The following is a 27,722-nucleotide window of genomic DNA, read 5'->3' as shown; positions in this document are numbered from 1 at the left end:
TATAGTTTTAACAGAATTGAAGAGTTCGTAACCAAACCAGGACACACAATTTAACATCAATAGTAGGGTAATTAATTTTCATTCATCACCCTGTCGAACTTAAGACTCTTTTCAATTTTATTCACCCTTTGCGGTACCTCTGCATCAAGTTAAGTGAAAACCAAGTCACTGATTTCATTTACAGAGCTGATTGGATCCACAAAAAGTGTTATGACGGGTATTAATGTACCACTCAGCACAGCACTCGACAGTAAATGAAGGCTCTTTTCACAAAAAGGTGCGAGTTGACCGTCTCGAGCAATTAACTTCTGAAAATTTATCTTCATTTAATATAATTCGTTTTCTGCCTCCTGCATGTCTTGTGACCCAGATTTGTAACCAAGAGTCAGCAAGGAATGACTGATGTTTGTATTGGCCACATATCGTGCTAACTAACGGTTACCATTTTAAATGGCCGTTTATTCAGTTGCGAAATGTAGATTTACTACACTAACTCCACCGCCCAAAGGTTGGCTCTTAATGGGTAATTAATAATCTAACTTTCTATTGAAACTGACAAAATGAGCACTGCATTGAATATAAAGCTTAATTAGCTACGGTCTTGACGTGGCGCTGGTATTTCTAATTGCAACCCCCGCAAGGGAAATTCGTGACTTTAGCGCTAGTTCCAAACTTCCTTTCCCACTGAATCGTATCTCCTCTGGTATGTAAAACCAAGGTCATTTTTTATCGAATGATATTAATCTAGTACGTACTTTCCAATTGTTATATTGGACTTTCCACGTGCGATTTTCTTGGAGCTCTAAGTGTATTGACGTCAACTCAGCTCTGTGTCTCTCTAGGAGCCACTAAGCTGTGTACAGGTCTACTATAGAACTGAGAGAAAATATCTTGCGAGTTATATAACAAACTGCAACAGATGATAGAAACAAAGACGTCAACTCTCGAACTGAGTTATTGTTTGCCAAAAAAAGCGTAATGGCGATAGACCGCTGATAATGGCCAAGACGTTATTGTTTTGTAGATGATTTAAAATGTGGAAAAATGATTTAAACAGTAGTTGTCTATAGGCATTTATAAGTTTTAACTGACACTATGATAGTTTTTGCTTTGGCGAAAATACATTGTTACTCATTCCCGGAACAATTCTAAAAACCAGGCTTTGGCAGTAAGCCGCCTGCCCTCTGCGACTATATCACGGGAAATTAAACTGAAGTTGATTGACAAATAGTGCCGAGCTATATTCTACAAATCAGGCCAAACTTAAGAGACATAAATGAATTAACGACTCGATTAAGTGTTCCAAGAAGGTGTTCAAGTTTGAAACTAGCGCAATCGCAACTTGTATATCATTCACGAATTTAGTTGCATCAGGCCAGTCATTTCAAAGAAAACTAAGGACTCCTCTTCCTAGGAGTAAACGTATATTCACTGAAGCTTGGGAAAGACTTGCTTTTAATAAGACTGCAGAGTGATTTCTATTTTCTGAGTCATTCGAATCTTGCGATCAGGTGTTTTTTTCCCCAACCACTAAAGCAGGTTATGGATGACCGGATTCCCTGTAAACAGACAATTAGATTTTTATTTGACCATTTTTTTCTTTCCTTCTGCCCATCGCTGTCCAACACAACGTTCCATTTTGAAGAAATGATAAAATAGCTTTTTTTAGACGTTCTTACAAGGCAGTGAAAAATTTTCTGACATCCTAAATGGAAAAAGTTATGTCTGCCGGTACGCGGTGAGTAGTCTAGGTTCGTGATGCTTGTTCAAAGAGATGGATTCGAACAAAACCAAGTCCTTCTCTGAAAAGAGTTAGCGGCAATATCTCAGGCATAGAGTCATATGGCTCCTCTGTCATTTTTTTGTATCAGTATTTGAACTAGTGGAAATCCCAATCTTTTACCATGGCATACTTGTAGATACATGATCTGCAGCATCATTACGAAACTCGGTGCGTGTGAAGCAGCAGTGTTTCTATTGGCCAGAAACTAAAGTAAATAACTGCTGTTCGTAGAAAATGCACTCTAACTGACGGCGCTACATATTACCCAAGCCGTAAAGAAGACAAGTCCCGGCTCTGAAGACTGATCGAAGATTGGTTTACCATTTTAACATGTAAGTTTAGTTCTCACTAAACATGCCAGCGAAACCAGCCGTCTGTCGGTAGAAATTATTTGAAAATAATGTAGAATATTTATATGTTCAAGCAATTCTCTAACGAGTCTGAAGATTACTTGGCGGTGAGAACGTGCCTCTGCGAAAGCAGTCTTTCTGTGGCAATGGTCTGTCTTTTCTTGTTGTTTTTACTGTGACCGACCGCACCCGACAGAACGGTACTTCGGATTCAAAGTAACGCCCAGGAGGGAGCGTTAAAATACAAATCAACCAATCAAATGGATAATTAAAGGATAGATCAGACCAAATTTACGAAAAATACCCTATGCTTAATTTCTCAGACACTACAGTTATTTTTGTTCCCCCAAACTCTTTACCTACTCCATCTCACCCAAATGACTGATTTCAAACCGACAATATCCTGACATCATGAATTTTAACTAACTCATGCAGGGATTTAACCTCACAGGCTAAACAGACGACGATGAAAAAATCTTATAGACCGACGGTTACCCCAGTGCTTTCAGTTGAAGCCCCTCCTATGTAGGTAAGTTTTCTTTCACGCCTCTCCTATTAGGGCAACACAAACGGGAACTGAAGAAGATAAAATTAATAATAATCATAGACGAAACATTGATAATTCTTTGCAAAGAATTGCGATAAAAATGTTCCATCTCGACGGATTTTAATGGGTTTGGAGGGTTGCAACGCTAATTTTTCTATTTTTGAACCCTGATCTTTGCGAGAAAAATAATTAATCCAATGATTTAAGTAGAACACAAAGAACAGCGAATTACGTACACGTTGCCATATGTCGTCATTTGACTGATTATTATACTCCATCAGCCACTTATCAAATTAAACATTTTCGTCGCAAGAAAGTCGGCTTACATCATTAGTGGCTATTTTCAATGTTTTTCTTTTTCGAAATAAAGTAGACATTACGTATGTATCGCAGAATTTTCCATTTCTTTCCGTTCAACCACATTCCGCATCGTTAGAAACTCTTTTACTTTAACCAAGATGCTGAGAGAGCAGTTGATTCATATACCTACTCAACACCAGCCCTTGTGTAGTGGTTTAAGAATATTTGTTCGCCGTGCTTCGCGCTACAATGAGCGTGTATTCGATAAAATACCCGGTCTTCCGTTTTACATGACACAGCCACCTTGTCTTACAGTGTAAAAGGAAGTCATTACATCTGCCGAGTCAGGTAACCATAAAGGTCACTTCCTTTAATGCTGCCACTGGATACTGTCCTTTTGACGCCAAGTCAAGTTGTGACGATCTTTCGGTGAAAAATGGCCGTTTCATCGAAATTGGTGGTTTTGGACTTTGTCATCATTTAATATACCGTATAATGCTACTATATTTGAGCAGTGGCATTTATCTAAGGTACATGACGTCATAAAAAATAGGGAGTTTTATTTTAATTCTTTATCAACATACTGAAATATCAGACAAATTCTTATTTTTTTGCGTTCACGACTCTTTATTGAGGTAAACAATATAGGAACTCTTATCGGAACAACATAAGTTGGCCACAACAAGAAACAGAGGTGGTCGATTTAACGGGGTTTCACTTCCAGAATTATAATGAATCAACCTGATACATTTGGTAGGTGACGGTTCAATCAGTGGTACGTGCGTCAGGTTCAAACCAAAGACTAACCCAACCACTAGGTCGGAATGACTAATGACACGCGGAAAATTGATTCGTGATCGAACCACAAGAACCCTTGATTAAATAGTAATGGAAGTAATGGATGCGAGTTTGTCGTAATTTCCTAGTCCGATGACAAATGTTTCAACTACGCACGATGAAAAAATTTTAATGTAAAAAAATTCGAATTGTATTTGATCTATGCAATAAGACGCTAATGTCAAAAATCATATGTAAACTGGCTAAGCTGACTCACTCACTCACTCACTCACTCACTCACTCACAGCCTCTGCTATTTGGCCAAGAAACGGCGTGAATTTGATCGTTTTCGTATATACCCGGCATGAAGAGGCCACATACTCTCCCGCTGGCGATAACGTTGAATCCTTCAGTTTAGATTGTTGAATCGATCATAAATGTGATATTCCGTTCGGAAAATGACTTATACACGGCACAAAGTACACTTGGCCCCGCAAAAAACCAACTAAATAAGATTTCTGTAGTCTTGAACCGCAGATGTCTTTACCTTCCCTTAAGAGTTTCCTGGTTCGTTGCGTTGTTCAAGTTTGAGAGCCTTTTTCCACCACCAGCTCTTCTGGTTGTCGCTCAATAAAATGGCGATGGGATGGACTCAGCGCTATATATTTCGATCAGCTCTGGTTGTCGCTTCAACAGTTACAACAGGGACGGAGTTGGATCAAGTCATCCTTGTAATCTGTGATAATTGTCCCACACTTCTCCAACCCCCCTTATAAAGTGTAATTACCGTCAAAATTTAAGACATTCTGTTATGACATTAAGACATTCACTTATGATATTGAGATACTGAGTTATGATATTGAGACATTCAGTCATGATATTGAGACATTCTGTTATGACATTGAGCCATTCACTTATGATATTGAGCCATTCACTTACGATATTGAGACATTCACTTATGATATTGAGACATTCAGTTATGATATTGAGACATTCAGTTATGATATTGAGACATTCAGTTATGATATTGAGACTTTCTCTTATGATATTGAGCTATTCTCTTATGATATTGAGCCATTCATTTATGATATTGATACACGACATACATTCTGTTAAGATATTGAGACATTCAGTTATGCTGTTCATGGCGGACAACTTACAACGGATAAGAAATCAACTGATCCAGGGACTCGCAACAATTCTTTCGTAGTTGAATGTGGAAAATTTAGAGAACGACCGCCTTGATAGCTTTCAGTTTCGTGTTGATTGGATTTATGGTCTAATTGTCAGATATCAAAGACTTGACGTTATCGATGACCGAGTGGTTGCTTGTAAAAGGGAGGCCAGAGACTGTATTCATAGATCTATTATATGCTCAGGCACACTCTGCAGAGCGGGTCTAACTTTCAACGGCGAGATAAGTAGACCTAGATTTGAAATACCATGTGCGCAGTTAGAATTTTTTGTCGAAAAGGGATTTAAAGTTGCGGCCTAGACCTGCCTGTTGCAACTTGTTTTTAATGATCTGCTAGGGACTGCCATGTTCTCTTTATCTGTTAAACAAAACAATTCGTGCGTCCACGTATCTCGTTTGCAGAACACTACTGTTAGGTTCCGTTTCCTTCTTTTAGTAGCTGGAGCTAACGATGCCGACGCCAACTGCTGTCTGTTGCTGCTTGAGAAACTAGTTAAACTTTCGCGAGCCGTGTACGGCTGAAGCAACTTTCGAAAAATTTCCAGCACTCGTCCGTTGGTTTCCCGTCCACTCACTGCACCGGCTACTGCATCGTTCCTTGGAGAACCATTCTCGGGGCCCTGAGATTCATTTTCTCTAATAAGACAGGTCGCTTCTTCTAATAAATTCACCGCTCTTTCAAGAAAAGCCGCCATGTTTCCAACAAAGACAGGACGACTGACAGTGGATATATTTACATAATCATAATTTTGGCGGGAAATAAATTATCTTGACCAAAACTCGTTTCTGAGTGTCATGACGAACTGCATGTTACCATGTCAGAACACCATAATGAAATGCACGCTATGAAAATGACAATTCACAAAAGCAAAACTATTTGTCCCAATATCGATATTGAAGAAGACAAAAATGAAATGGCAAATAGCAAAGTCTAAAAGCCGAACGCCAAGGCAGTGACGAATCAGCTCATTACAAACGCAAAATAGTCAAATTTAGTAAGGAAGTAAGTAAAGACTTTATTTAAAGAGGGTAGCACTAAAATAGTAAAAAATACTAACAAACCCGTGGCCCTCTAAAACTATGTACAATACGGATGTTAAAAACTATGGCATAACTATGAGATAATAAAGCGAATAAAATACAAGAGATGAGATAAAATCAATTAATAGTACAAACGTATAACTAAATCACAGAATAAAATTATTTAAAAGCCGCTGTTCTTCAAAGAATTTTTTCCAAAGAGAGTTCCTAAAAGAATTTAGCGACGCTATTTTCCACATGGATAGCGGTGAGCTGTTCCAGGCTTTACAGGCAGTCACAGTAAATGTTCTTCCTCCTTCAGTTTGACAGTTGATAACAGGGCGAGCAATATAGAAGTTGGCATACCTAGTCTGCCGTGAATGAGTGTCGCTAGTAAGCTTAATTAAACTTTTAAGATAGGTAGGTACATGCCCATGTACACGCTTGTATATAATACAGCATTTAGTTAGTTTAGCCTGTTCGAAAAATGGTATCCAGTTTAGTTTATTGAACAGTTTGACGGAGGAGGCTTGACAATCGGCGTCTAGAATAACTCTAGCAGCCCTTTTCTGCAACTTTAGAACACGGTTAAGGCAATGTTTATCACAGCTCGTCCAAACCACATTTACATAATCAATTACCAGTCTTATCATGGCGTTATAAAAAATAAGTCGATGTTTTAGAGGTAGACAATATTAAATTCTCTTTAAAATGCCTATCCGCTGAGAGAGCTTTTTACTCAATTTCTCCACATGAGGGATGAATGTTAGTTCGTGGTCGATTTCTAGTCCCAAAAGCTTTGCACAACGAACATTCTCAAGTTGTTTTCCATTAACAACTACAGCATGGTTGTGGCTAATTCCGGTAGAGAGTCGCTTGCCAGTAATGGTAAGCACTTTTGTCTCGCTCTCATTGAGAGGAAGTTCATTAGCTGTTGCCCATTGAGTCGACCTCAGAAATTGCTGTAGTGAGTGAACTTTGAAGAACATCAACGGAGTCAAAGTTAGCAGCGGAGGTAAAATATTTAATAGCATATTGTCATAACACAAGGTCCATCGGTCCCAATAGCACGACTACATATCTCAATATCATAAGTGAATGTCTCAATATTATAACTGAATGTCTGAATATCATAACAGAATGTCTCAACATCATAACTGAATGTCTCAATATCATAACTGAATGTCTGAATATCAAAACTGAATGTCTCAATATCATAATTGAATGTCTGAATATCATAACTGAATGTCTTAAATTTTGACGGCAATTACACTTCATACCCCCTGACCGACCTCTCTCTGGGGCCTCTTTGCAGCTCACCATGAGGTTGAAGATGGATGCACTCTAACGTGATCTACAGATGGCTAAAGGCTGATAGTTTCGAAAGAAACTGTTTGGGGCTGCGTCGGTGGGAGTAACGAAATAATTTGGATATATCAACAAAGTTGAAATGGTAAATTTGCCACCGTAATGATTACAAAAGCTGACGTTTCGAGCGTTAGCCCTTCGTCGGAGCGATGGCTAGCCTCGGATTTCATTTTGCAAGGAAACGTTTGGCAAACTTGGGCTCCGTTTAATTGAAAATTGGTGTCCTACATTTGTAGTAAACGTTGCTTGAACCTGACGAACTAAATAGGAACTACGATAAGTGAATCTTGCATATCAAACACCTTTTATATGTTTAAATCCAGCTAATATTTCTCTCTCGGGGGTTTTTAAAGATCCAAGGCTACATGCGCTTCATTTGAAAAAGAAGGGGCGATGGCGAAGATACTCTACATGTTGATATTTCTATATGACATCCACAGTTTTTACATATAATGACTTATCCTGATAATTTACTTTCCCGGGACAGAATATTTTTTAATAACTAAGCATGATGTTTGATCATTTTGCCGTGTTCAGTTCTCCCTACGAGGAACAGACCAAGGTGTTTACATCACCGACATTATCAGTCCGTCCTTAACCCCGAATTCTTCCTTTCACCACCAAAGCTACATCTCCGAAGATTCTATACATTTTTTTTAAATAGTGGGCAATTATCAATCGTTAATTCCTTATATCTTAAATTCTTCGAAAAAATTGTTCATCTCGTAAGCAAGAATCCACATCTGTTACGTAATAGTCAAATTTCCAAAAGTATCATCAACCGTCTCGTTTTCAGCCCTTCACATAACCTAGGCCTGAGTTAAAAAACTGATAATGCTTAAATAACGCTGTGCGGGTCACCACCTGCTTTGCATCTTCTTGTTGCTTCAAGGAATCCTGAAAAAAGAATGAGGTAAAGATAAATGCTACAGAAAGATTGCCTGAAGATATAAGCTATGGTTTTACAATCAAAGTAATCACTCGCGCACCAATTAACCCTATTCGTACTAGTTTTCTCTTCATGAAAGACGATCTGAGTGCTCAAAGAGAGAACCTTAACTAAGTAACAAAAAAAGAAAAAAAAAGAAAAATCAAAAAGTAAAAAAAATGCAATTTTCTGGTATACCTTTTGGTGGCTGTCACAGTGATCTCCAGTTTGGTACGCAGGCCCCGCGCCTGAATAGGAACTGAGTGGCAATAAGTTGAATCGAGGTGGATTGGGTGCTAACGGCATAACGTTGTGTTGGTCGTGGGAGCCTGGGGAAGGCCGTTGTGTAACTCCAAAGGAATGAGAAAAGTGCTTGTCAAGACTGGATAAGACGCCGAATAAAACCTGAAAAACAAAGGGGTATGAAAGAAAATTTTTTCCACGAAATATGGCATTGAGTAGAGTTTTGACTCAAGTAGCCAAGCCCACATCTGAAAATGTCCAAATTTGGCTTCGAATGCTTTCATGAGAACAAAATCAAAATTTAGGCTATTGGCGGAAGGTATCTGGTCACTTCGCCGACATGTCAGCCCGTCGACAACAATTTTAATGAACTCGCTGACAGTCGTCTTTGGTCAACTCACCAATATACTTGTCAACAAAGGCTGATAGTTTCTAAAGAAACTGTCTGGGGCCGCGTCGGTGGGGGTAACGAAACAATTTGGATATATCAACAAAGTTGAAATGGAAAATTGGCCACCGTAACGATTACAAAAGCTGACGTTTCGAGCGTTAGCCCTTCGTCGGAGCGAATAGAGGAATTGTGGGTTGTGTGTGCTTTTAAAGGCAGAAAAGGGAGCTACGCTATAGGGGAATCCTTGTTTACAATATTTGCCTCATTAGCATAAGCATTTCAGTTTCTGATGGAGCTAAAAATAAATCAGTTCTGGATATCGAAAGGTCAAAGTACGATTAACTAGGCCAATGAATACGGGCCTGATGCATTGAATACTTTTTGTGCAACACGGGTTTAAAAACTCAAAATTTTACATAGAACGTATGAGCTCATTAGCGCTTTTGCCACCCAGAAATTTTGCAGTTTTTGATGGACTGTTTCTTCTTGAATATTACACCCAAAGAGCTAAAAACTTCACCATGTAGTAAGGTTTGCTAGCTCTTTAGCTGCCTTAAGTCAATTTGTATCTAACATGCTTCCTTCTTTACGCAAAGCTGTATGCAAATGAACAAAAATGTAAACAATGACGTCAGCATGAATCCGCCTATTGATGGGAACATGGCAACGAGAAAAACACAAATAAATTAGTGGAATGAAAAGCGTTCGTTGATCTCTGTGGGATTTAGACTGCCAGTTTGAAAGATGAGCTTTTTTTTTTGTATATACTTGTCACTTTGCCGACATCCTAATTAATATTTAAACATACAGTAAATGCAAACCTAGTTAGTTAACCTTCACTGAATGTATTGAGTTGATCAGTGGTGTTGGCAGGCTAACCAAATGTGTCGGCGAGTTGACAAATGGCGAAAAACAAAACTTTTTACCCAGGGAAAGTCCCAGCTTGGGTTTCTGAGAATGCGCATATTACTCCCGTATAATCTATTTTGGCTTTCACATTACTAATGTAAATGTGGACGCATCTGTAGTTACATTTCACAGTATGAGTACTTCGCATCAATTCGGGTTTACTTAAACAAACGAATACGAAGGATGTTTATGGCATCAGTCTGTCAGAGTTTGACACTCCATTTACCGGTCCCTCTCGCTGCGTGAATACGAGCCCGCTGACATACAAGATAAAGTTGTGGTATAAGCCAATTCATGTTGGGGGCACAGAAATTCATAACTGTGAACCCCTCGTAAAAATTTTAGCTGCGCTGTGCACTTACCCCGCATTTTTGCAGCTGTCTGTTCACGTTTGTTGTCACGTGAGGAGAAAACACATCTAGATCAAACGGATCGACGCAGCTTTCTAACGCGTCTATCACATGTTCCAGCCGCCTTGAAAACTCCGAATCATCATCTTCGACCCGGCCCATGAGGATTGTTGATACGAATCTAAGGTCAAACAGTATCTGTAGGGCGTGGTTTTGAGTCAAACTCGATTTGTGCTCCTTGACTAATTTCTCGTGTGTTGACAGAACCCCATGTGCCAGGTTACTCACCAGCTCTTTAAGTAATGTCCTAGAAAGGAAAAAATGTTAGTGGTATTCATCAAAGTAAAAGATAAAATTTTATCAAGCTGGTCCTCGTTTTTATCCAAGGCGAAGGTGGTAAGAAAAGCTGAATTATTCTACTGAGACGCATCAAAATTTTGCGGCTTTTAATTTGTGCGAATTTCGCGCTTTGGCCTTGATCCACACAAATAACTTCCGCACAAAAAAAATTAAAAATAAAGAACCAACCAAACAAACAGAGAAACAAAAATACGCATAAAAGAACACTGTAATAGTTTATTACTATAATTTCATACAACAGGGAAGAAGGCACGTGCTGGTCTCTTGTTTTAATTTGTTGCTATTTTGTCAGTCCTTTAAAGCTTAAACATATTTCTGTTATATAGAGTGTACTGGAATAGCGTTTCTTCCTTGCCAACGCAAAAAAACCGCCATTCGGCGGAGTAGATATCCCGAAAAACATTTTCTAAGCCCTTGGGTGTCGGTTCGCCAGAGCTACGGTAATAGCTCTGAATTTGGTTAAATGTGAAGATTTCTTTCTTTAACGGAAATTCGAGGCTGGCTTTGCGAAATGAGTATCTAACACTGCTACCATATTGTTACCTTTGCAGAGCGTGCGCCCCTGTTCTGTTGAGCTCTTGGCATAGATTGAACAGCAAAGACATAAGATGAGAAGACACCTATGGGTAAAGTAACAGCACCCATTAAAACCAAAAAAATCTTACAACGATAACAGCCTTCAACAAAAAATACCTGGGATGGAACTTTTATAATGGACTCTATCTTCTTCCCCTCTTCTGTTTCTTCTTCAATTTTGATTGATTCCCAGTTCTATGGAAAGAAAGCCTGCATTTAAAATTTCTGAATATAAAAGTTTTACCTGTTTTTACAATCCCAATTACAGACGGCTATAACATTTGATTAAAATAAAGTACTATTAACGTAACGAAAAGACTCACAGAAGAACATGTAGTGAAGCGCCGATCATCAATTGTAAAATTTTGAATTTACTAGTGTGAGTCAAAGGCGTTCCGATATCTCAGGGTTGCGTCGAACGTAATATGTTTGAACGGAAATGAAAAAGAGAGGCTAACTTGCAAACGCTGTCAAGTGATCCTTACACTTTAAATTTGCATGTACTGTTATATATGACATTTGTGTTCCAGTTGTTGCCATACTCAGAGATTACAGAGGCACGAAGTAAAATGATGATCTACTTCACGCGAAGATAGGAGCAACACTGCAACAAACGTAACCGAATATAAACCCCTTTAGCACATTTTCCAACCAAGAAAAGCTACCAAGATGTAAGCGGGACCGAACTCCACTATATTGTGCATGAGAATTTCATCTCCCGGCACCCTAACTTGCCCCTTTTCTAGACCAAGTAATCAAACAGCAACACCTGATCACCACTCAAGTAACGCGTCTTGCAGAGGCACCATAAAAACTTCGCACAAGACAAGTTGGACTGAAATAGTAAAATTGTTTAGTATTAAATGACTAAGTTTGATTCACTGGCGGAACACTGAGTAACTTACGGTTATGGTCAGCAAAAATGAGCTTTTGTCGCCGTGAATCAACGTCGCTTCCAAAGAGGACAAAAAGAGCACTGATATCCAATCTTTCCATAACCTGAAGAACAAAAAATGGACACAGAGTTAACCCCGTGCCCCTAACAGTAACTAGCATTCAATTTCTATTTACAGTATCACCTCCGAATCACACATTAATGTCATCAATGAAAAGAAAGCAAATGGTCACTAACTAAAACAGCTCTTGATTATTAAACAAATTCTCCTTGTCAGCACCTTAGGAAGTGTATAGGGAACAGTATGGAGAGTATGCATACTGATTTAGTAATGAGAGTCCGCTATTGAGAATCTTTAGTTAGCACCAAGAGAGGAGCTTATCCTAATATAAACGTTTAATTGTCAGTTTGGCGCAATAACGGTTGGGTCGAGTTGTTAGTTGACGTATAAAGATGGACATTAGCTAAACGTATTCCAGCCTGTAAAATAAGTCTTGACTGGAAGCTTTTTAGCAAATCAAGATTATACATTAGAAAAACGCGGCAAGAAGTCCCTGTTCAATACATGTACGTCAAATCTTCGAATCAAGGTGACGTTACTTAAGAACGATCATCGTCATAATGATTACACCGATATGGTCGAACAGACAAACTTTACCATTGATAAGTACTCATTTCCTCTTCAAAATCAAATGCAACGAGTATGCTTCGTTTCCTGCCGAAAAATTAGTTACAGCTTCGAACAACATCTGCGAGTTCAACAACTTTCTTTACCTGTATGTAGTAAGGTACCTCTGTCTAAGAAAACTGGCCAATTCTGCCATCTTACCGCCTTTGCCTGGTTCTCCCTGCTGTTTAAAGATTCAAAGCGACAGTAGATGTGCTTTACAGCAATCAGGATGAATGAAATGCTATAGTTTGTAACAAGTAGCTAAACACCCAGGCCTTGCCCCTACCCTCCCCCCAACATTGAATTGTTTTTGCTTTTAGGTAACCCAACAACTACAATGGTTGTCCACGACATAAAAAAAAAAAATATCACAAAAAACTAAAATCGAAACAGTTATCAAGCCACATGCTACTATCTATGTATTTCAAGACGTTCTTTTGTCAAGTCTGTACAACTAATGACAACACTTAACGACACTGTATGATGTACCGTCAGACTAAGAAACCCGCATGGCACAAGTCGTTGACGGCCTCTCATCCCGAAAGCTAGTGTCATTATTAATACTAACCTTTTTCTTTAATGAGCTGGAAGACTTTCTGTTGAAATAATGTCATTAACACTTGTTCAAGGTTTCATCTATGATTTACGCGTTCGGTGGGAAGAGCAGAAAACGAAGTACTACGTTAATATTGTTAAGCTTGAAATATAACGAATGAATGGTAAATTCTGGTGAGAAGATTCACATCTTTAGAACAAAAGCAAACATGACATTCCTTTGTTATTCAGATTTATCACCTGATAACGGAAATGTATGGCACCGTAAAGATTTTCTTAGGAGCCGACCATTTAACTTTTGAGGGAAGGGGGGTGATTTTGAAAAAAAAATTTCTGCAAGCGCTTGTTGGAAGAAAAAAATTGCATGCAGCCCAAATGTAACAGAAAAAATGTACCAAAAAATCGGAAAAAAATTATCCTGCACAGCCGATTGCTTGAAAAAAAATTTCTTGATGACCAGAAATCACCCACCCACCCACCCCCCCTCAAAAGTTAAATGGTCGGCCCCTAAAGCTAACATTTCGAACGTTAGCCCTTCGTCAGAGCGAATGGAGGAAATGTGGGTTGCGTGGTTACGCACAGAAAGATGCAGCTACGCTACTGATAGAAACATTTTAACTTCCTGTTGGACGTGACACCATGGTTTCTCTAGAAACTTACCCCCCTTCATTTTTTTCGATGGGGTTTATATATTATAGAACCCAACAGCTCAGCCATAATAGAATCATTTAGCTTTGCGTGGGTAACAAAAAAAATCAAAACAAAAATCCGATGCTCTTTTCTGATGCTATCTAATGATCTCACAGACTATCTAATGATTTCCTGCCTTTTTTCGGTAATTTAAAAACGTGACGGTTCCCTTTAAGTGACAACTTCCTTTAAGCTATGTTTATAAAAAGTTTGAGTCGGCTGGAAGGAACGAGAGGAGGTCTGGGCCTTCAGGCCTGGATGCCTTGGAAAAAGCAAGCGACAACACAGTAGCTTTTCCAGTTGAATGTCAATTCACTGTCAAAGACATCTCCTTTCCACAACTTCCAAAGCGGGGGCAGTTGCTACACGAACGACAGATATTTAAGCCTAGTAGTCTTGAAAGACACTGAAGCCACACTCAAGTAAACCGACACTGACCTAAGAGTTGCTCGACCTTTTGTCTCTGTTTCTTGTCCCTCCATGACCAGTTTAAGATTACCGCACTGTTCAGTGAAAGAGTGACACAGTCGACCAAGGAACAGAACTCTATAAACAACAAAAGCTGATTTCAACTGAGAGAATATAATTGCTTTGGATTAGCAAACGCATAGAAAAACACCTACGTGTCAAAAATGTGCGCCAACAGTTTCACAAACAAAGCGTAAAACACGAGTAATTACTATAAACGTTTTCCTACGGAACACTATGTCAATAAGAACATTTGCGGTTTTGTTAGTTTGTATATATTAAAACAGTGGAGAGCATTAAAGGTGCACACTGATTGGCTACTCAAACACCTAATATTCTTGGCTATTCACCTCCGAGCCTCCCCCCCGGATTTGCGCCCGAAAATATTGTAATCGTTGCAGGAATAAATGAGTTAAAATCATCTCTTTGTTCCGTATAATCTCACTGTTTTGGTATTTCTAATAGAAGTATTCGCCTCAATGTCAGTGGCTAGCGGAGGATAATTTTCTCGCCACTTCGCGGCTCGGTAAATATCAACTTCACTTCGGTGAACAGTTGTTCCTCATAGTAACTTTGGAAAGACAATGGCTACACGATGTACCAAATGTACTTTTGGATAGTATACGAGCCATTGAGTTGTAGATGCTTCATGGAGAAGCGTTTGACTCTGGCCTCGATCGCGCTGCATGTTTTTGAAGGGCGTGGTAAAGTAATCTATGGTGAACTAAACATGGGATCATTACCTGTCAATACACACTGTGTCAAACAATGATTCGGATCTCATCGTAAACACTTCCTCTGATTCTAACTTCAATTTGTTTGCAAGACTGGTTACGATGTCGTCAATAGATTGCAATAACCTAGAGAGTAAAAAGAAAGAACTAAACTTGGTACTCAAGGTGCACACGAGAGGTGCACTTTTGGACGATTTCATTCTCAACGACGTGGTGAAAATATTGAGAAGACAATGAAAAATAAGGTACACCAAACCGCATCCACAATACCTAACCATAACAAACTGATAATTTCACTTTGTTTGTCATCAGAGCTTGAAAGCAAACACTGACAAAAAAGACACCGATATCTTCATATCACCACAAAACTGAGAAAAGTGTGGACTACTGCCTGTACCAGCTCCCAATTCAAACTGAGATTTTTGACACCTAACACCAAGTTGATTTGCCTAAGGAACTCTTAAATCAATAAATTACTTGAGTTATTCTGTTAAATTACTTTCTCTGTCATAGGCAAACGCGCAGTTGTGCACACGTGTGGTACATAAAGTTGGAGGAAATCAATGGAGGTATTGGACTCCGCTTTGGCGCGCGCACAAACCGCTTCTCTTAAGCTATTCCAATACAGTTCCGGTACAGCATTTTCACTCACAAGAGCAGCTACTCTATCTCTTATCGTCAGAGATATAAGGTAAGAAAATTCTACGGGCCCCCCTCCCCTCCAATACATGATGCCTTCACAACGTTCAACTGATATCCTACTGAAGCACTGTTCACGATTAAGAAGAACTTTTAATAGATATCTCACTTACTGGCTAAAAGCAGAAAAGCAAGTTTCACGGAGAAAAGACTGGATTTCACTTGCGGTGCCAAAGCGATCGAATGGTTCTGTTTCGTCAGATGTCTTGTTTTTGTTAAGCAACGACAACTCGAACGCTTTACTAACTGAAGTTCTCTTGGTCAAGTCGGAACCTTGGGCTTTTTGCGCATCTGATATGAAGTGTTGAGCGTCTTCAAGAATTGCCGCTAACTTCTCATCCACTGCTTTACATAATCTGCAAAAGAAGACAAGTCATCGTCATACGATTGTAACATACTGTACAATGTCACATACTGCACAATGAATGGAGAAGATCTTCTGTTCTGTAAATATTCAGATCAATTCAAAGTGGAACCATGCCATACTGAATCTGTTCATTTTGCCCCGAATGAATCATAAGTATCGTTCATTTCCCTATTCTGAAGACCATTCATCCAATTCCGAAAAATACCGGTCTTGCGACTTCATGTTTATGGACAAGCGCTTGTCTCATTACCGCTTCAGCCTGTTCGCGATACTCAGTGATGAAAATTGTATAATTTGCCGTTTGACTATTTAACATCTTGATAACAGTTTAATAACATTTCAAGCAGATTAACTCAAACAATGACCAGTCGCACTGACCAACCGGTAATCATTTGGCATAACGTGGGTACACAAAGCCCGCATTATGTTACCTTTGTACAGCAGGAGTGCAGACTCGTGCCTTCAGGGCAAGTCCACTTTCTTGTTCGTTATTTGCAGCAGTGTTTATCTGTGTTCCCCGCCAAAATGTTCTAGGGACATCACTTGGACACTCCTGCCAAACATACATGGCTATGTCCCTTTCCCAGAGTACGTTGAGGTCAGTGTTAGTGGCGTTATGATAAGAAATCTCATCTAGTGTGTTGGTAATCATGTTCTTACATGATGACATAGTGGCATCGAATAGACTTCGCAAAATATCCTACAATATGAGACAGATATTATTTAATAAAATGTTGAGGTCCAGACAGAAAAGAAAATATTAAAGGAAGTAGTTTTCCGGTGGTACGGAAAATATATAAATTCCAGCCTAGTTTATCGTACAACAGTCAGTCTCTTGTGGTGAGAGAAGATGGGAAGCTCTGACCAGTTACACGGAGAACTTTCCATCCATCTTCGTAGAAACAGACTTTCATGTCAAGACAAAAATCAAGGGACTAATTGTGCTCTTTTAGTTGTGAGAAAAATAGTTTCCTCGGTTCCCTTCTCTTCTATCTATTTCACTTTTCCTCTACTTCAAATTTCTTTTCATCTTTATTTCCTTTCTGCTCTGAAACACACGTGCGCACAGGTGCCCTAGAAAACGTTTGTTTGTTTGTTTTTTATTACAACTGATGGAGAGGACGATACAAGTACTTCATACCTGAGCTCTAGAGAGGAATGGTCTTTGAAGAAACTCGTTCCATATGGATAAATCACGTCCTAATACATTATTACAAAGAGTTGACCAGGCAAGGGTGCAGTCTCCTGAGGCAGTGCTGGTCTGAAGAATAATTCAACAGAGAAAGACACATTGGGACGCGTATTCAGCAACCAGCTACAAAGTCATCCTTTGCGTTATAAGAGAACTATGGAATACCTTCTCTCTATATAAGTTCATTTACGTCTAACCGGCGCTCTTTACTTCATCTCAAACAGACATGGCGTCGAATCGTAATTGAAAGTTTAATCATATCTGCTCAATGATCCCACTGAACAGGTTTTCTCAAAAACCATGGATTTGAGAATAGAGTAAATTATGGGAACTCTTAACGTGAGATTACAATGATCAATAAACGTCGGTTAACGCTGGGGCAACATAGTCCATAATTTCACTGATAGCGTTAAGAAAACCTGAAACTGCAGACAAACAGAGAAGCCAAAATGAGGCAGAAACGACTTCCATTCAAATACTGCTCGAGCTGCCACCCTCAATCGTGTAATTTTCTTTTACCCAGTAGCGGATCAAGTATGGACGACAATGCAACTCAAGTTGAGAAGGAGGAGTTTCCCATAAAATGATTAAGTTGCTGGTCTCGACAACCACTTATACAACTCCGGGTTTGTATCCCTCATTTAACTATTATAATGATCTGAATATCCACAATACCTGCTTCAGTAGGTCCCACACTGCATCTCGTACAGAGGCCAGGCCTTTGAGACTGCCCACGTATTTCAGGAGATTACTCACTGCAGCTGTTACATCCTTGATACACCTAACATAAATTAGTTGCCGGTTCCAAGAACAAACCCGCGCATTAGTTTATTCGCCCATGATAATTCATGCTGTACGAAAGAATAGCAGTGACGGCTGGAAAAAGGAATCCCTCTCAAATTACACTTATTTCTCCACTAAAAGTGTGGTTCTAGAGAGATTCCTTTTCGAGAACTACCACCCAGACAGAGAGGGGGTATAAAAAGACACAAGTTTTTCTCTTTGAATAGTAGGGTAAACCATTCCTTTTTAAAAAATTGCTTTGTCGTAAAACCAAAACTAAAGTAATCTCAACAGCCAATCAGAAAAAAGATAATATCAGAACGCAAGTAAAACTGAGCCAATTGACCAAAGCGCGAGAAAACAACCAACTATGTCGTGATTGGATAGTTTGGTTTTATCAACTGAGTTGATAATATAAACGAAACGGTTGAAAATCAGATGCTATCAGATGCAAGACTAAAAGCAATCACGCCTTATGACTAAAGTGGGTACCGGCAGGTTTTTTAAAGAAACTGTGGTGCTGCGTCGGTGGGGAGGGGGGGTCTTACGAGATAACTGAGTTGATAATGTAAATTGGCCACCGTTAAGAGTTTTAAAGCTGATGTTTCGAGCGATAGCCCTACGTCAGAGCGAATGGATGAACTGTGGGTTGTGTGTAAAATGAAGCTACACTATTAGTAGAAACATGGTGACGAGAAAAACAAGAATAAATTTAATTGAATGATGCGGTGCGAATTCTTAAATATGGTTAAGGATGTTCACTTAAAGATCACCTCCATCTTGGATTGTCTTAATAGTCTTTTGCAGAGTTTCTTCACAAATATGAGTTCATTCACAGCCTTTTACGGTTTTGCATTTTGTTACTTATACCTAAGTTATGTTTTGAATGTATCTTTATCTATTACACAAGTACAACCTAGAAATGGTGTTACCGCCGCATGGCTGTATTTGTTTCTTTTGTTTCTTTTCTCGTTTGTACGCGCAATTTTTTTTTCTCTCATTATCGCATTCTTTGTTTTTTTTTTCGCTTTTACGTAATCAATATTCTGTTAGGTGTTTTCGCATAATTTCGTCTCGTTAAGGCCCTTTTGCATGCGTTTTTTTTTTTAGTGGACTTGTGTTTTTCCATCACTACGTTTCATTTATCCAGTTCGCTTACCGTCTTCTCCGTTTATGATTTTCGTGTTCCTAGCCGTCCTAGTCGTACAACGTTTCTACCGCTCTCTTTGTATCGCTTTTCGCTTATATCGTGCATTTCGTGAAATCGATTAAACGTTTGACTACAATAAATGGAATAAACTCACATTGAAATCCATTCGGCACAGTTTTGTTGAATATTCTTTTTGGATATTAAGGATGGAAACACTCTCACATGTGGTCTGTATCCTACAATAAGGTAAAAAAAAAAAAGACAACCAGGTAACAGCTGGACACGGTAATTAAATTCACAGTGTACAGGAGATGTCAGTAAAGTGTAGTAGAGCTATGTGTCTGTGTGTAGGGCCGGGGTGGGGGGGGGGGAAGGGGGGTGGGGGGTTACCCATTCTGAGACTTGGCCTCAAGTGGGGTCTTGATTTTGCAAGTTATGATCTGTGATGAGGTCTCCCTATTCAGGAAATTCCGTTTACTGGAGAGTTATATTTACAATGAAAGCAAACTACCTGTTGTCTTCTGTTATTTGTACTGAATCATTAAAAAAAATAAGAGTATTGTACAAAATAAGCCAAGGCTTATTAGGTATTTGAATAACAGGGTGTTAAAATTTCTTTTCTGTGTGCATAAAATGTAGTTTTAAAGTAATAACAAAGAAATAACTTCCTGTAAATTGCAATTGGGAAACATTGTGAGTATAAGTTGCCTCCAAAGTATGGCTGACATGACACACATAGGCTATGACTTTCACCATGGGATCAAATATCAACTTGTTAATAGCCGCTACCCCTGACCATAAGATATTCAGTAGAGATTATTAGACACACCTAATACACTCTGACCATAAGATATTCAGTAGAGATTATTAGACACACCTAATACACTCTGACCATAAGATATTCAGTAGAGATTATTAGACACACCTAATACACTCTGACCATAAGATATTCAGTAGAGATTATTAGACACACCTAATACACTCTGACCATAAGATATTCAGTAGAGATTATTAGACACACCTAATACACTCTGACCATAAGATATTCAGTAGAGATTATTACACACACCTAATACACTCTGAACGTAAGATATTCAGTAGAGATTATTACACACACCTAATACACTCTTGGGAAGGAATCTTGCACTGGTTACTAAGTCAAAGTCTGGACCAAATAATGCCTCCAAGGCTGTAAAAAGAACAAAACAAGAAACAGAGGGCAGGACTCTATTTCATACTGGTATGGTAAACTAACTCCGTGACTCGTATAAAATTCTCTTGAAACACTGTTTCCTTAACTTAACATAACAACTCCTACCAGAACTTTATGTTAAACTAACCTTCCTCATCACTGTTTGGGGAAGAGTCTCTTTTCATTACGTTTGCAAGGGTTTTGAAAACAAGAGCTGGATTATCTGGAAAAAAATGAATCAATATAACTTGTTCTTAGTTCTTCTCAATCATTTACAAATTGACATTTTGTACACCATCCAAAAAACAATCCAGCTAAAATTCATACAAATTGTCTCTCACTTCAAATATTATTTTGTGAGCATGATACATAAAACCAACAGTAAAAAATAACTGACCTTTTAATTCCTTTTGTTCATCTTCTTCATCACCACAGAACAGGGTGTGGATTTGGTAAAGACTTCTTTTAATCACTTGAACAACTTCACAAACCTGGGACTTGATGCTGGTGGCTGAGAAGAAAGAGCTGGTTGTTAGGAGTTGAAGTCAAAATGGGTTCCTGTGGGACTTTGGTGTCCCTGTGGGACTTTGGTGTCCCTGTGGGACTTTGGTGTCCCTGTGGGACTTTGGTGTCCCTGTGGGACTTTGGTGTCCCTGTGTTGTCACAACTTCTATCTATTCTTTGATTTTTCTGGTGAATAGCACAGCATGCTTCCTTAACACTTAATCTGCTGGATAGCTATTTATCTGTTGATTGCTGTTATCTATTCTTCAAACAACTGGGCCTGGGTGGATAGGATGCTGTCACTGTGACTCCAAGTGAAGCTTAACACTGTTAAGAATGCCAACAAAAAGAGGTAGGCACTACGTACCATGTTGATACGGATGAAAGATTTCTTGTAATGTTGCTTTTCTTGCCAAGATAAACTCACTTAAGACTTGACGAGGTGAGCTCTCCTCTAAAAGAAGGATTGCACACAATGACTCTGCAAGCATCTGAGGAACAGTAACATGTAAATTGTAAATGATGGGGGTGGGGTTAAGAATTATTCTGAAAATGATCCATAAAATTAATGCATTATGTCTCACCTCCTCAGTTTGAGCAGCATCCTTTAACAAACCATGGCTTCCCTATAATCAAAATGGCTAAATATTAATTGTATAAAAAAAAAAGGGAACCAGTAATTACAACAATTTCAGCGGTAGGGATAGCTTTTTTTTTTTAGTTTGTTTTTCTTCCCAGATAGTAAAACTCAAAACAGTTTTTGAACTATGGGGAATAATGTACCAGAAAGAACTTGTTATATGTAAACTGGACATTTGAATCTGTGTTGGTTTTCTCTGAAATCACAAGGTTGACGGAAAAAGCAATAAGTTTGCCAAAAGACCAACCACCTGTAAAATCCTGTCTCTAAACACTCAACCTTTGATTGTATAATATTCAGTACTACTGAGTTGGAATTTCGAGCACAAAGTTTACTACCGACGGGGAATAAAGACTTATATGCTTCATAAAACAAATTAAAGATACATGTTGGAATTCAAACTGATTCCACGTTACATGTAAAATGATTTAAAACTAGTTTGATTGGTATTTTCCTCTGTCTAATGACTACAGTGTAGTTCCAATGGCAGAGGAGAAAACAAATGAGACTGGCTAATAAAAAGATAAAGACCTAAATTACATCTAAAATATCAACATACACATACCTTAATTGTCAGACAAATTAAAAGAAATATCCATAAAAAAAGAAGAAAAATTCCTGTTAATACCTGAAGTATGGAGTCCTTGAAGTGACTGATTGCTGCCCATTGTTTTGGCAAGATTGGGAATGAAGACTGAAGGAACATTGAAAAGGAACAATTAATTGAAAACTGAAACGTAATTAAAAAGGGATGGTTTTTTACCTCCTTATACTCAGTTGACCCTTCCACTACCAGTAGCGACCAAGTACGATTTTCTCTCAACATTATCCATGCATTTCCAATCAGAAAGGTTATAGGAGGAAAGAAAATAATGATCAGGAGATATTGTTTGGTTTCATACCGAAAAGACAAAAGAAACATTTGGCAGAAAGTATCGTGTGAAGAATTGGGAGTGAAAAGGATAACCATGAGAGTTCAATTCATTATTGTGTAGGTAATGTTTCCTTTGATTGTGTGTATAAGAAATGAACAGTGGCACTGCAACAATAAAAAAAGAACACAAAAATTACACTGTACGCACCAGTAATTTAGGTGCAGAGGAATCTCCAGTATCAATATGAAGGAGGCTGACAATGTGACGAGAGAAAAGATACAACTGAGCTGCTTTTAGGTACTGTTTTTTCTCCAATGCACTCCAAACCTATTTGAAATGTTTGTAAGACATCAACAAATTAGGATTAGAGACTGGTGAGAGTAAAAAGAGCAACTATACCCCAAAGTTTGGCCCGAAGATAAGATGAATTTCAAATATTGCATGAAGTGTACTCTATTCCAGAATGACATAATTGTAAAATATTTAAACCAAGCTGTACCTTCTCTGGAGTGTCTACCAAAAGCTTCATTTGGGAGGCAATTCCATAGAAACCACTTTTAGACTGTGAAGGACTGGCACAAGAGAAATGCAATTGAAATTGTTGACCAGAAAGTTTACTGAGAGCATGTTGTATTAAGTACAAATGTTCTACACCTAGACTACCATCCTGCAGCACTAGACTACTAAAAATTCTATACATTATGTTAAATAGATGATCATTTGAAAAACAATGGTTGATAGTCCAGAAGTAAACAACTAGCTTTGTTATAAAACAAACTTGTCAAGAATTGTATTCAATAACAAATAAGTCATTACAGTCGAACCTCGGTAAACTGGACCTCACTTATCCGGATTTGTTGATTGTCCGGACATTTTCTTTGGTCCCAATTTTTTCATGAATATTTATTTGTCATGATCAAGATCTGTAGCCATATTCTTTCTAAAACTACAGCACTGAAAAGTGAAGTAAAGGCGATATTCTTCTTTGAGAAGAGAATATTGACTTACTTCAACACTTTAGGCCAAAGTAGAAACTTGTTAATACACATGTGTGGAGGTATTCATGTAGGACAGTAAAGATGTGGACCATATCTTTTTCAAAATGATTTGTAAATGTTTTGTTTCAGGATTAAATATCACTTTCTAATTTATTCAGTTTTTCCTCATTAATATATATATTTTTTATTAGATTCGCCGGCAGGCAGGGACACCGCAACACCTTGCGCCAATTACTGCCAGCCCAGTAAACCCACCCATCCCACCCCAGGGGAGGACATCCACCACACAGTAATCTCGTGCGTGGGAATTAACGTCTCCTACCCCAACACTGCAGGAGACGGAACCTCCATTTATTTGTCGCTATCCAAGAAGACTAGAATGTCTAACCATTTCTTGATGTTATAGAGAGGTAGCAAATTCTTCTCAATTATTTTAAGACCTTGAGTGTTAGGCCGGCTGGGGCTCAAACCCTCGACCTCCCACACAACAGTCCAGCACACTATCCATTGGGCTAACTGGGCAGTTCTTGATTATCTGCACCCTCGATTATTCGGACTATTTCATCTAGTCCCAACGAGTCCGGATAATCAAGGTTCAACTGTAATAGCCAAGGTAGTTAGTCCTGGTCCCTGCATATAAGGTGCTTGCTACTCAAGTTTCTTCAAATACAAAGTTACTAAATTATTAGCAAAAAAAAAACTTGTTTACCACAACCATCTGATCACTGGGCAATTGACAGGTTTTGTATCGAAGTAGGTTTATACTAAAAGGGTGGTCATTGCATATGCAGGGTTTAGTTGCTGTGATAACAAGCAAAACCAAAAGCTGACAATTTTCAACCCTTACTGCAAAATCTACATTGTACAACATAAAAACAATCTAACTATGATCTAAGGACATGAATATGAATATAAGTACATGTAATTATCAATATCCCTTGGGTGCCAGCTTTAGGTCCATCTGGATGATTTACTAATATATGGTAACACTACATGTATAATAACAGTGGCATTAATACAATCAACAATGAACTAAATAAAACTTCCCATAAAATTTAGATTTAGGTTTGAAATGAGCCAATGACAATTCCTGTACTCTTTACTTTTGGATCATGAGATGATTATCAGTAAAAGACTGGTTGATCTTATCATAAACACTTACATTCTGTCAGTAGTGCTGGAGGCCTGGGCACCGCCAACTCCATAGCATTTATGGGATACATGAAGGTCCTTGCACTGCTTTTGAATATCCTGAACGAAATTCATGACCTACAAAGAGAAAAGAGGTTGCATCCCTAATATACAATGTACATGGCTGGTATAGGTATTTGGCAAAATGGTAAACAAAGGGTGGGACTTACTACAAACCAAAGAGAAAAGAGGTTGCATCCTTAATGTACAGTGTACATGGTTGGTACAGGTATTTGGCAAAATGGTAAACAAAGGGTGGGACTTACTACAAACCAAAGAGAAAAGAGGTTGCATCCTTAATGTACAGTGTACATGGTTGGTACAGGTATTTGGCAAAATGGTAAACAAAGGGTGGGACTTACAACAAACCAAAAAGAAAAGAGGTTGGATCCTTAATGTACAGTGTACATGGCTGGTACAGGAATTTGGCAAAATGGTAAACAAAGGGTGGGACTTACTACAAACCAAAGAGAAAAGAGGTTGCATCCTTAATGTACAGTGTACATGGCTGGTACAGGTATTTGGCAAATGGTAATAAACAAAGGATGGGACTTACTACAGACCAGCTAGAAAGAATGTAGTAAGAATAATTTTTCATGTATATAATAAATGGAATAAAAAAGCTAGCAAAAATATATTAACTTTGAAAGGATAATCTGGTCCTCTAGTGTAAGCATTTGCTGTCAGAACCACATTTTACAGTTTATTTTGGAACCCAGACAAGTGTAGAGAGGCACTCTATGGAGTTTTGTTTTCAAAATAAGTTTCGTTTTCAAAATAAGTTACAATTACCTCCTTTTTATAGAACCACACCACCACCAACCTTTCACTCCATGTCATTGATTGTTATTAATAGTGTTAGGGTTCTCTCAACACAAAGAAGTGTTCAGATGACATAATGTTGAAAATCACTACAAGCAATGCTCACCTGACCAGCACATGTCTTCATATCAGTGACTGTATCAGCAGCATCAATGAGATCACGATATCTTTCACTAAAAAATGAAAAAAAAAAAGAGGGCTTTGATGAGCAATTCAGTGAATAGATTATATTCCTTATGACTTCAATCTCATCTGAGATAGAATAATGACATCATCTGAGGAAGGATATTTGTTATCTCAAGTCCTCCTTGTGAAGTCATGAAGTCTTTCTACCAGTGAGCTTCAGTGAATTTATTAATGCCGGCTAGTTCAAACACAATGTCACAGTCTCTTCTGCTGTTCTTTCTACCAGTGAGCTTCAGTGAATTTATTAATGCCGGCTAGTTCAAACACAATGTCACAGTCTCTTCTGCTGTTCTTTCTACCAGTGAGCTTCAGTGAATTTATTAATGCCGGCTAGTTCAAACACAATGTCACAGTCTCTTCTGCTGTTCTTTCTCTAAAAGCAAATTGAATTATTCTCTCTCTACTTTACACATTTCAAGAAACATACTGCATCAACATTAATTTTGTTAAAAATAATATGAGCAATGTGAAAACAGTTGTGTGCAAAAATAGAAATGGCATTCCATTCTGAGATCAAGACATAACTCTTTTCTTATTGGCAGTCCTAGGGGTGTGCTGATATATAAACCTTCTACATGACCTTGCTCACCAGCATCAATCCTCTTTCATTGACTCAGGAATGGAGCATCCACCTTAAAAGATGGAGGGTCTTACATTCAACACTTCAGGGTGAGTAATAGTTTTTTTGTCCTATTTGTCAAATGTTTTACACCTTTCTTCAAATGAAATCAATCAAGAAATAATTTACAAGCATTTACAGGTAATCAGCTTTTGATTATGTTAATTTCCTTGAATATCATAGAATAGCTGCAAACATTGCCTGTGCTTTAGTTCTATTACTTCATGAGTGTAACTTACCCAACCATAACACGCAGATCTTCCTTCTTTTGTTCAATGTCACCCCTGAAAAAAAAACTTTCTTATTTGATAGTCTAACAAATAATTCACACATCAGGGCTCAACACTAACAGTAGCCCACTAGCCACAGATTAGTAGAAATTCAGTTTTGGCTATTGGTTTTTAATTTCCACTAGCCAGTTTGGCTAGTAAACAAACTGAAATTGTTATAACATCTAAGTTGTCACTAATCACTTGGCTAGTAAGTTGAAAAGTTAGCATCAAGCCATGCACATTACAGACATGTTTTAATTTCTATAGCAAACATACACGTATCTGTGGGTGTTACATTGAAATCATTCTAGTGCAAAACAGTTGTGCTACACGTATTCAATTGGCATTCAATAATACAATAAGAATGTTGACATACATCCTTTGTTACCAGGAATCATTGGATTAATAGTTGATTCATAACAATAATATAAAGAATGGTAACTAAAAATAATGTTAATAACAGTAATAATAGTCATCAGAAGATTATAATACTGATTATCATCGATATTAAAATCATCGTTATTATTATTGTTAAAATTTTTATTATTACATTGTACGAATTAGAGCACAGTCAAAATACTTGGTAGAAAACAATCATAAATAAAAAAAATGGGTCAGTCAGAAAGCACAGAAGCAAATAAAATACTTATGACAAGTTTTCATGATGCTTTCCCTCAGGTGTTTTTGAGGACTAACCTTGTTTTGTGTTCAACTGCTCGAATCTCTTCAACCGTGTGATTGGAAAACAGCGCATCACTGTCCACCTCAGCATCCCAAGAAACTGTTTAATAAAATAAACGAGTTAGCATCTCTCTCTAGTTAGCCAGCATTAATAATTTCGATGTCTGAACGTCGGTAATGAGGACTGACTTGTCTTTGAGTTTCCATGACGTGGCGACAAAGGAGAAACTGGAGATGTTCCTTTGGAAGAATTCGGGCTTCGTGCAGTCGCCATGATTGTTTTAAATGCAGGTTCCTGAGATCGTACGCAATGATCTACTTTCAAGATTTACATTTTGAGGTACATTATTAAATCCTAAAATATTGCAGAAAACTCCGTGCTTTTCAGCTTCACACCATCTTCAAAAATTTTGCAGGGATACTGGGAACGGGGCTATAAGGT

At 38.2% G+C, this 27,722-nt stretch overlaps 1 protein-coding gene and 1 long non-coding RNA gene across 8 annotated transcripts; one reads left to right on the top strand and one right to left on the bottom strand.

The window, feature by feature from the left end:
* The first annotated feature begins 1,231 nt into the window (after window positions 1-1,231).
* Window positions 1,232-11,562, top strand: LOC111325679 (uncharacterized). 4 transcript variants are annotated; one of them, XR_002694364.2, is made up of 3 exons: window positions 1,232-2,115; window positions 2,585-2,662; window positions 11,073-11,562. It is a non-coding gene; the product is annotated as an uncharacterized LOC111325679 (long non-coding RNA). The 4 variants fall into 4 exon arrangements; XR_015999644.1 differs by having other exon boundaries at window positions 2,569-2,662; XR_015999646.1 differs by lacking the exon at window positions 11,073-11,562 and adding an exon at window positions 3,296-3,588.
* On the bottom strand, window positions 6,976-27,711 carry LOC111325638 (conserved oligomeric Golgi complex subunit 1). Of its 4 annotated transcripts, none has more exons than XM_088755934.1 (28): window positions 27,470-27,711; window positions 27,296-27,380; window positions 26,567-26,611; window positions 25,629-25,695; window positions 24,672-24,778; window positions 23,011-23,083; window positions 22,719-22,838; window positions 22,265-22,330; window positions 21,581-21,622; window positions 21,364-21,487; window positions 20,890-21,003; window positions 20,641-20,715; window positions 20,418-20,489; window positions 19,455-19,536; window positions 18,043-18,148; window positions 17,317-17,436; window positions 16,607-16,875; window positions 15,922-16,164; window positions 15,119-15,235; window positions 14,346-14,453; window positions 13,231-13,258; window positions 12,767-12,840; window positions 12,003-12,096; window positions 11,215-11,292; window positions 11,065-11,141; window positions 10,174-10,468; window positions 8,467-8,673; window positions 6,976-8,237 (listed from the first exon to the last, which is right to left on the bottom strand). In XM_088755934.1, exons 1-28 carry the CDS (start codon window positions 27,552-27,554, stop codon window positions 8,133-8,135), a joined length of 3,078 nt encoding a protein of 1,025 aa, XP_088612060.1. In that variant the 5' UTR covers window positions 27,555-27,711; the 3' UTR covers window positions 6,976-8,132. The 4 variants fall into 4 exon arrangements, with proteins under 4 accessions (XP_088612060.1, XP_088612059.1, XP_088612061.1 ...); XM_088755933.1 differs by having other exon boundaries at window positions 12,767-12,843; window positions 27,470-27,710; XM_088755935.1 differs by lacking the exons at window positions 22,719-22,838; window positions 23,011-23,083; window positions 24,672-24,778; ... (2 more) ...; window positions 27,296-27,380; window positions 27,470-27,711 and adding an exon at window positions 22,400-22,668 and having other exon boundaries at window positions 12,767-12,843.
* Between the last annotated feature and the right edge of the window lie 11 nt (window positions 27,712-27,722).

The sequence above is a fragment of the Stylophora pistillata genome, chromosome 4 (genome assembly GCF_964205215.1).
Source record: "Stylophora pistillata chromosome 4, jaStyPist1.2, whole genome shotgun sequence".
NCBI classification, from domain to species: domain Eukaryota; kingdom Metazoa; phylum Cnidaria; class Anthozoa; order Scleractinia; family Pocilloporidae; genus Stylophora; species Stylophora pistillata.
This window is presented reverse-complemented; position numbering and strand designations above follow the sequence as displayed.

What these genes read in the sequence shown, in the direction of transcription:
- LOC111325638 (XM_088755933.1), bottom strand. Translation starts at nt 27,554, where the DNA reads ATGGCGACTGCACGAAGCCCGAATTCTTCCAAAGGAACATCTCCAGTT. An exon ending in CCCAAACAGTGATGAGGAAG is followed by an intron (nt 20,490 to 20,640) that starts GTTAGTTTAACA and finishes TTCTTTTTACAG; the next exon opens with CCTTGGAGGCATTATTTGGT. An exon ending in TGCACTCCTGCTGTACAAAG is followed by an intron (nt 16,165 to 16,606) that starts GTAACATAATGC and finishes CTTCTTTTGCAG; the next exon opens with ATTATGTAAAGCAGTGGATG.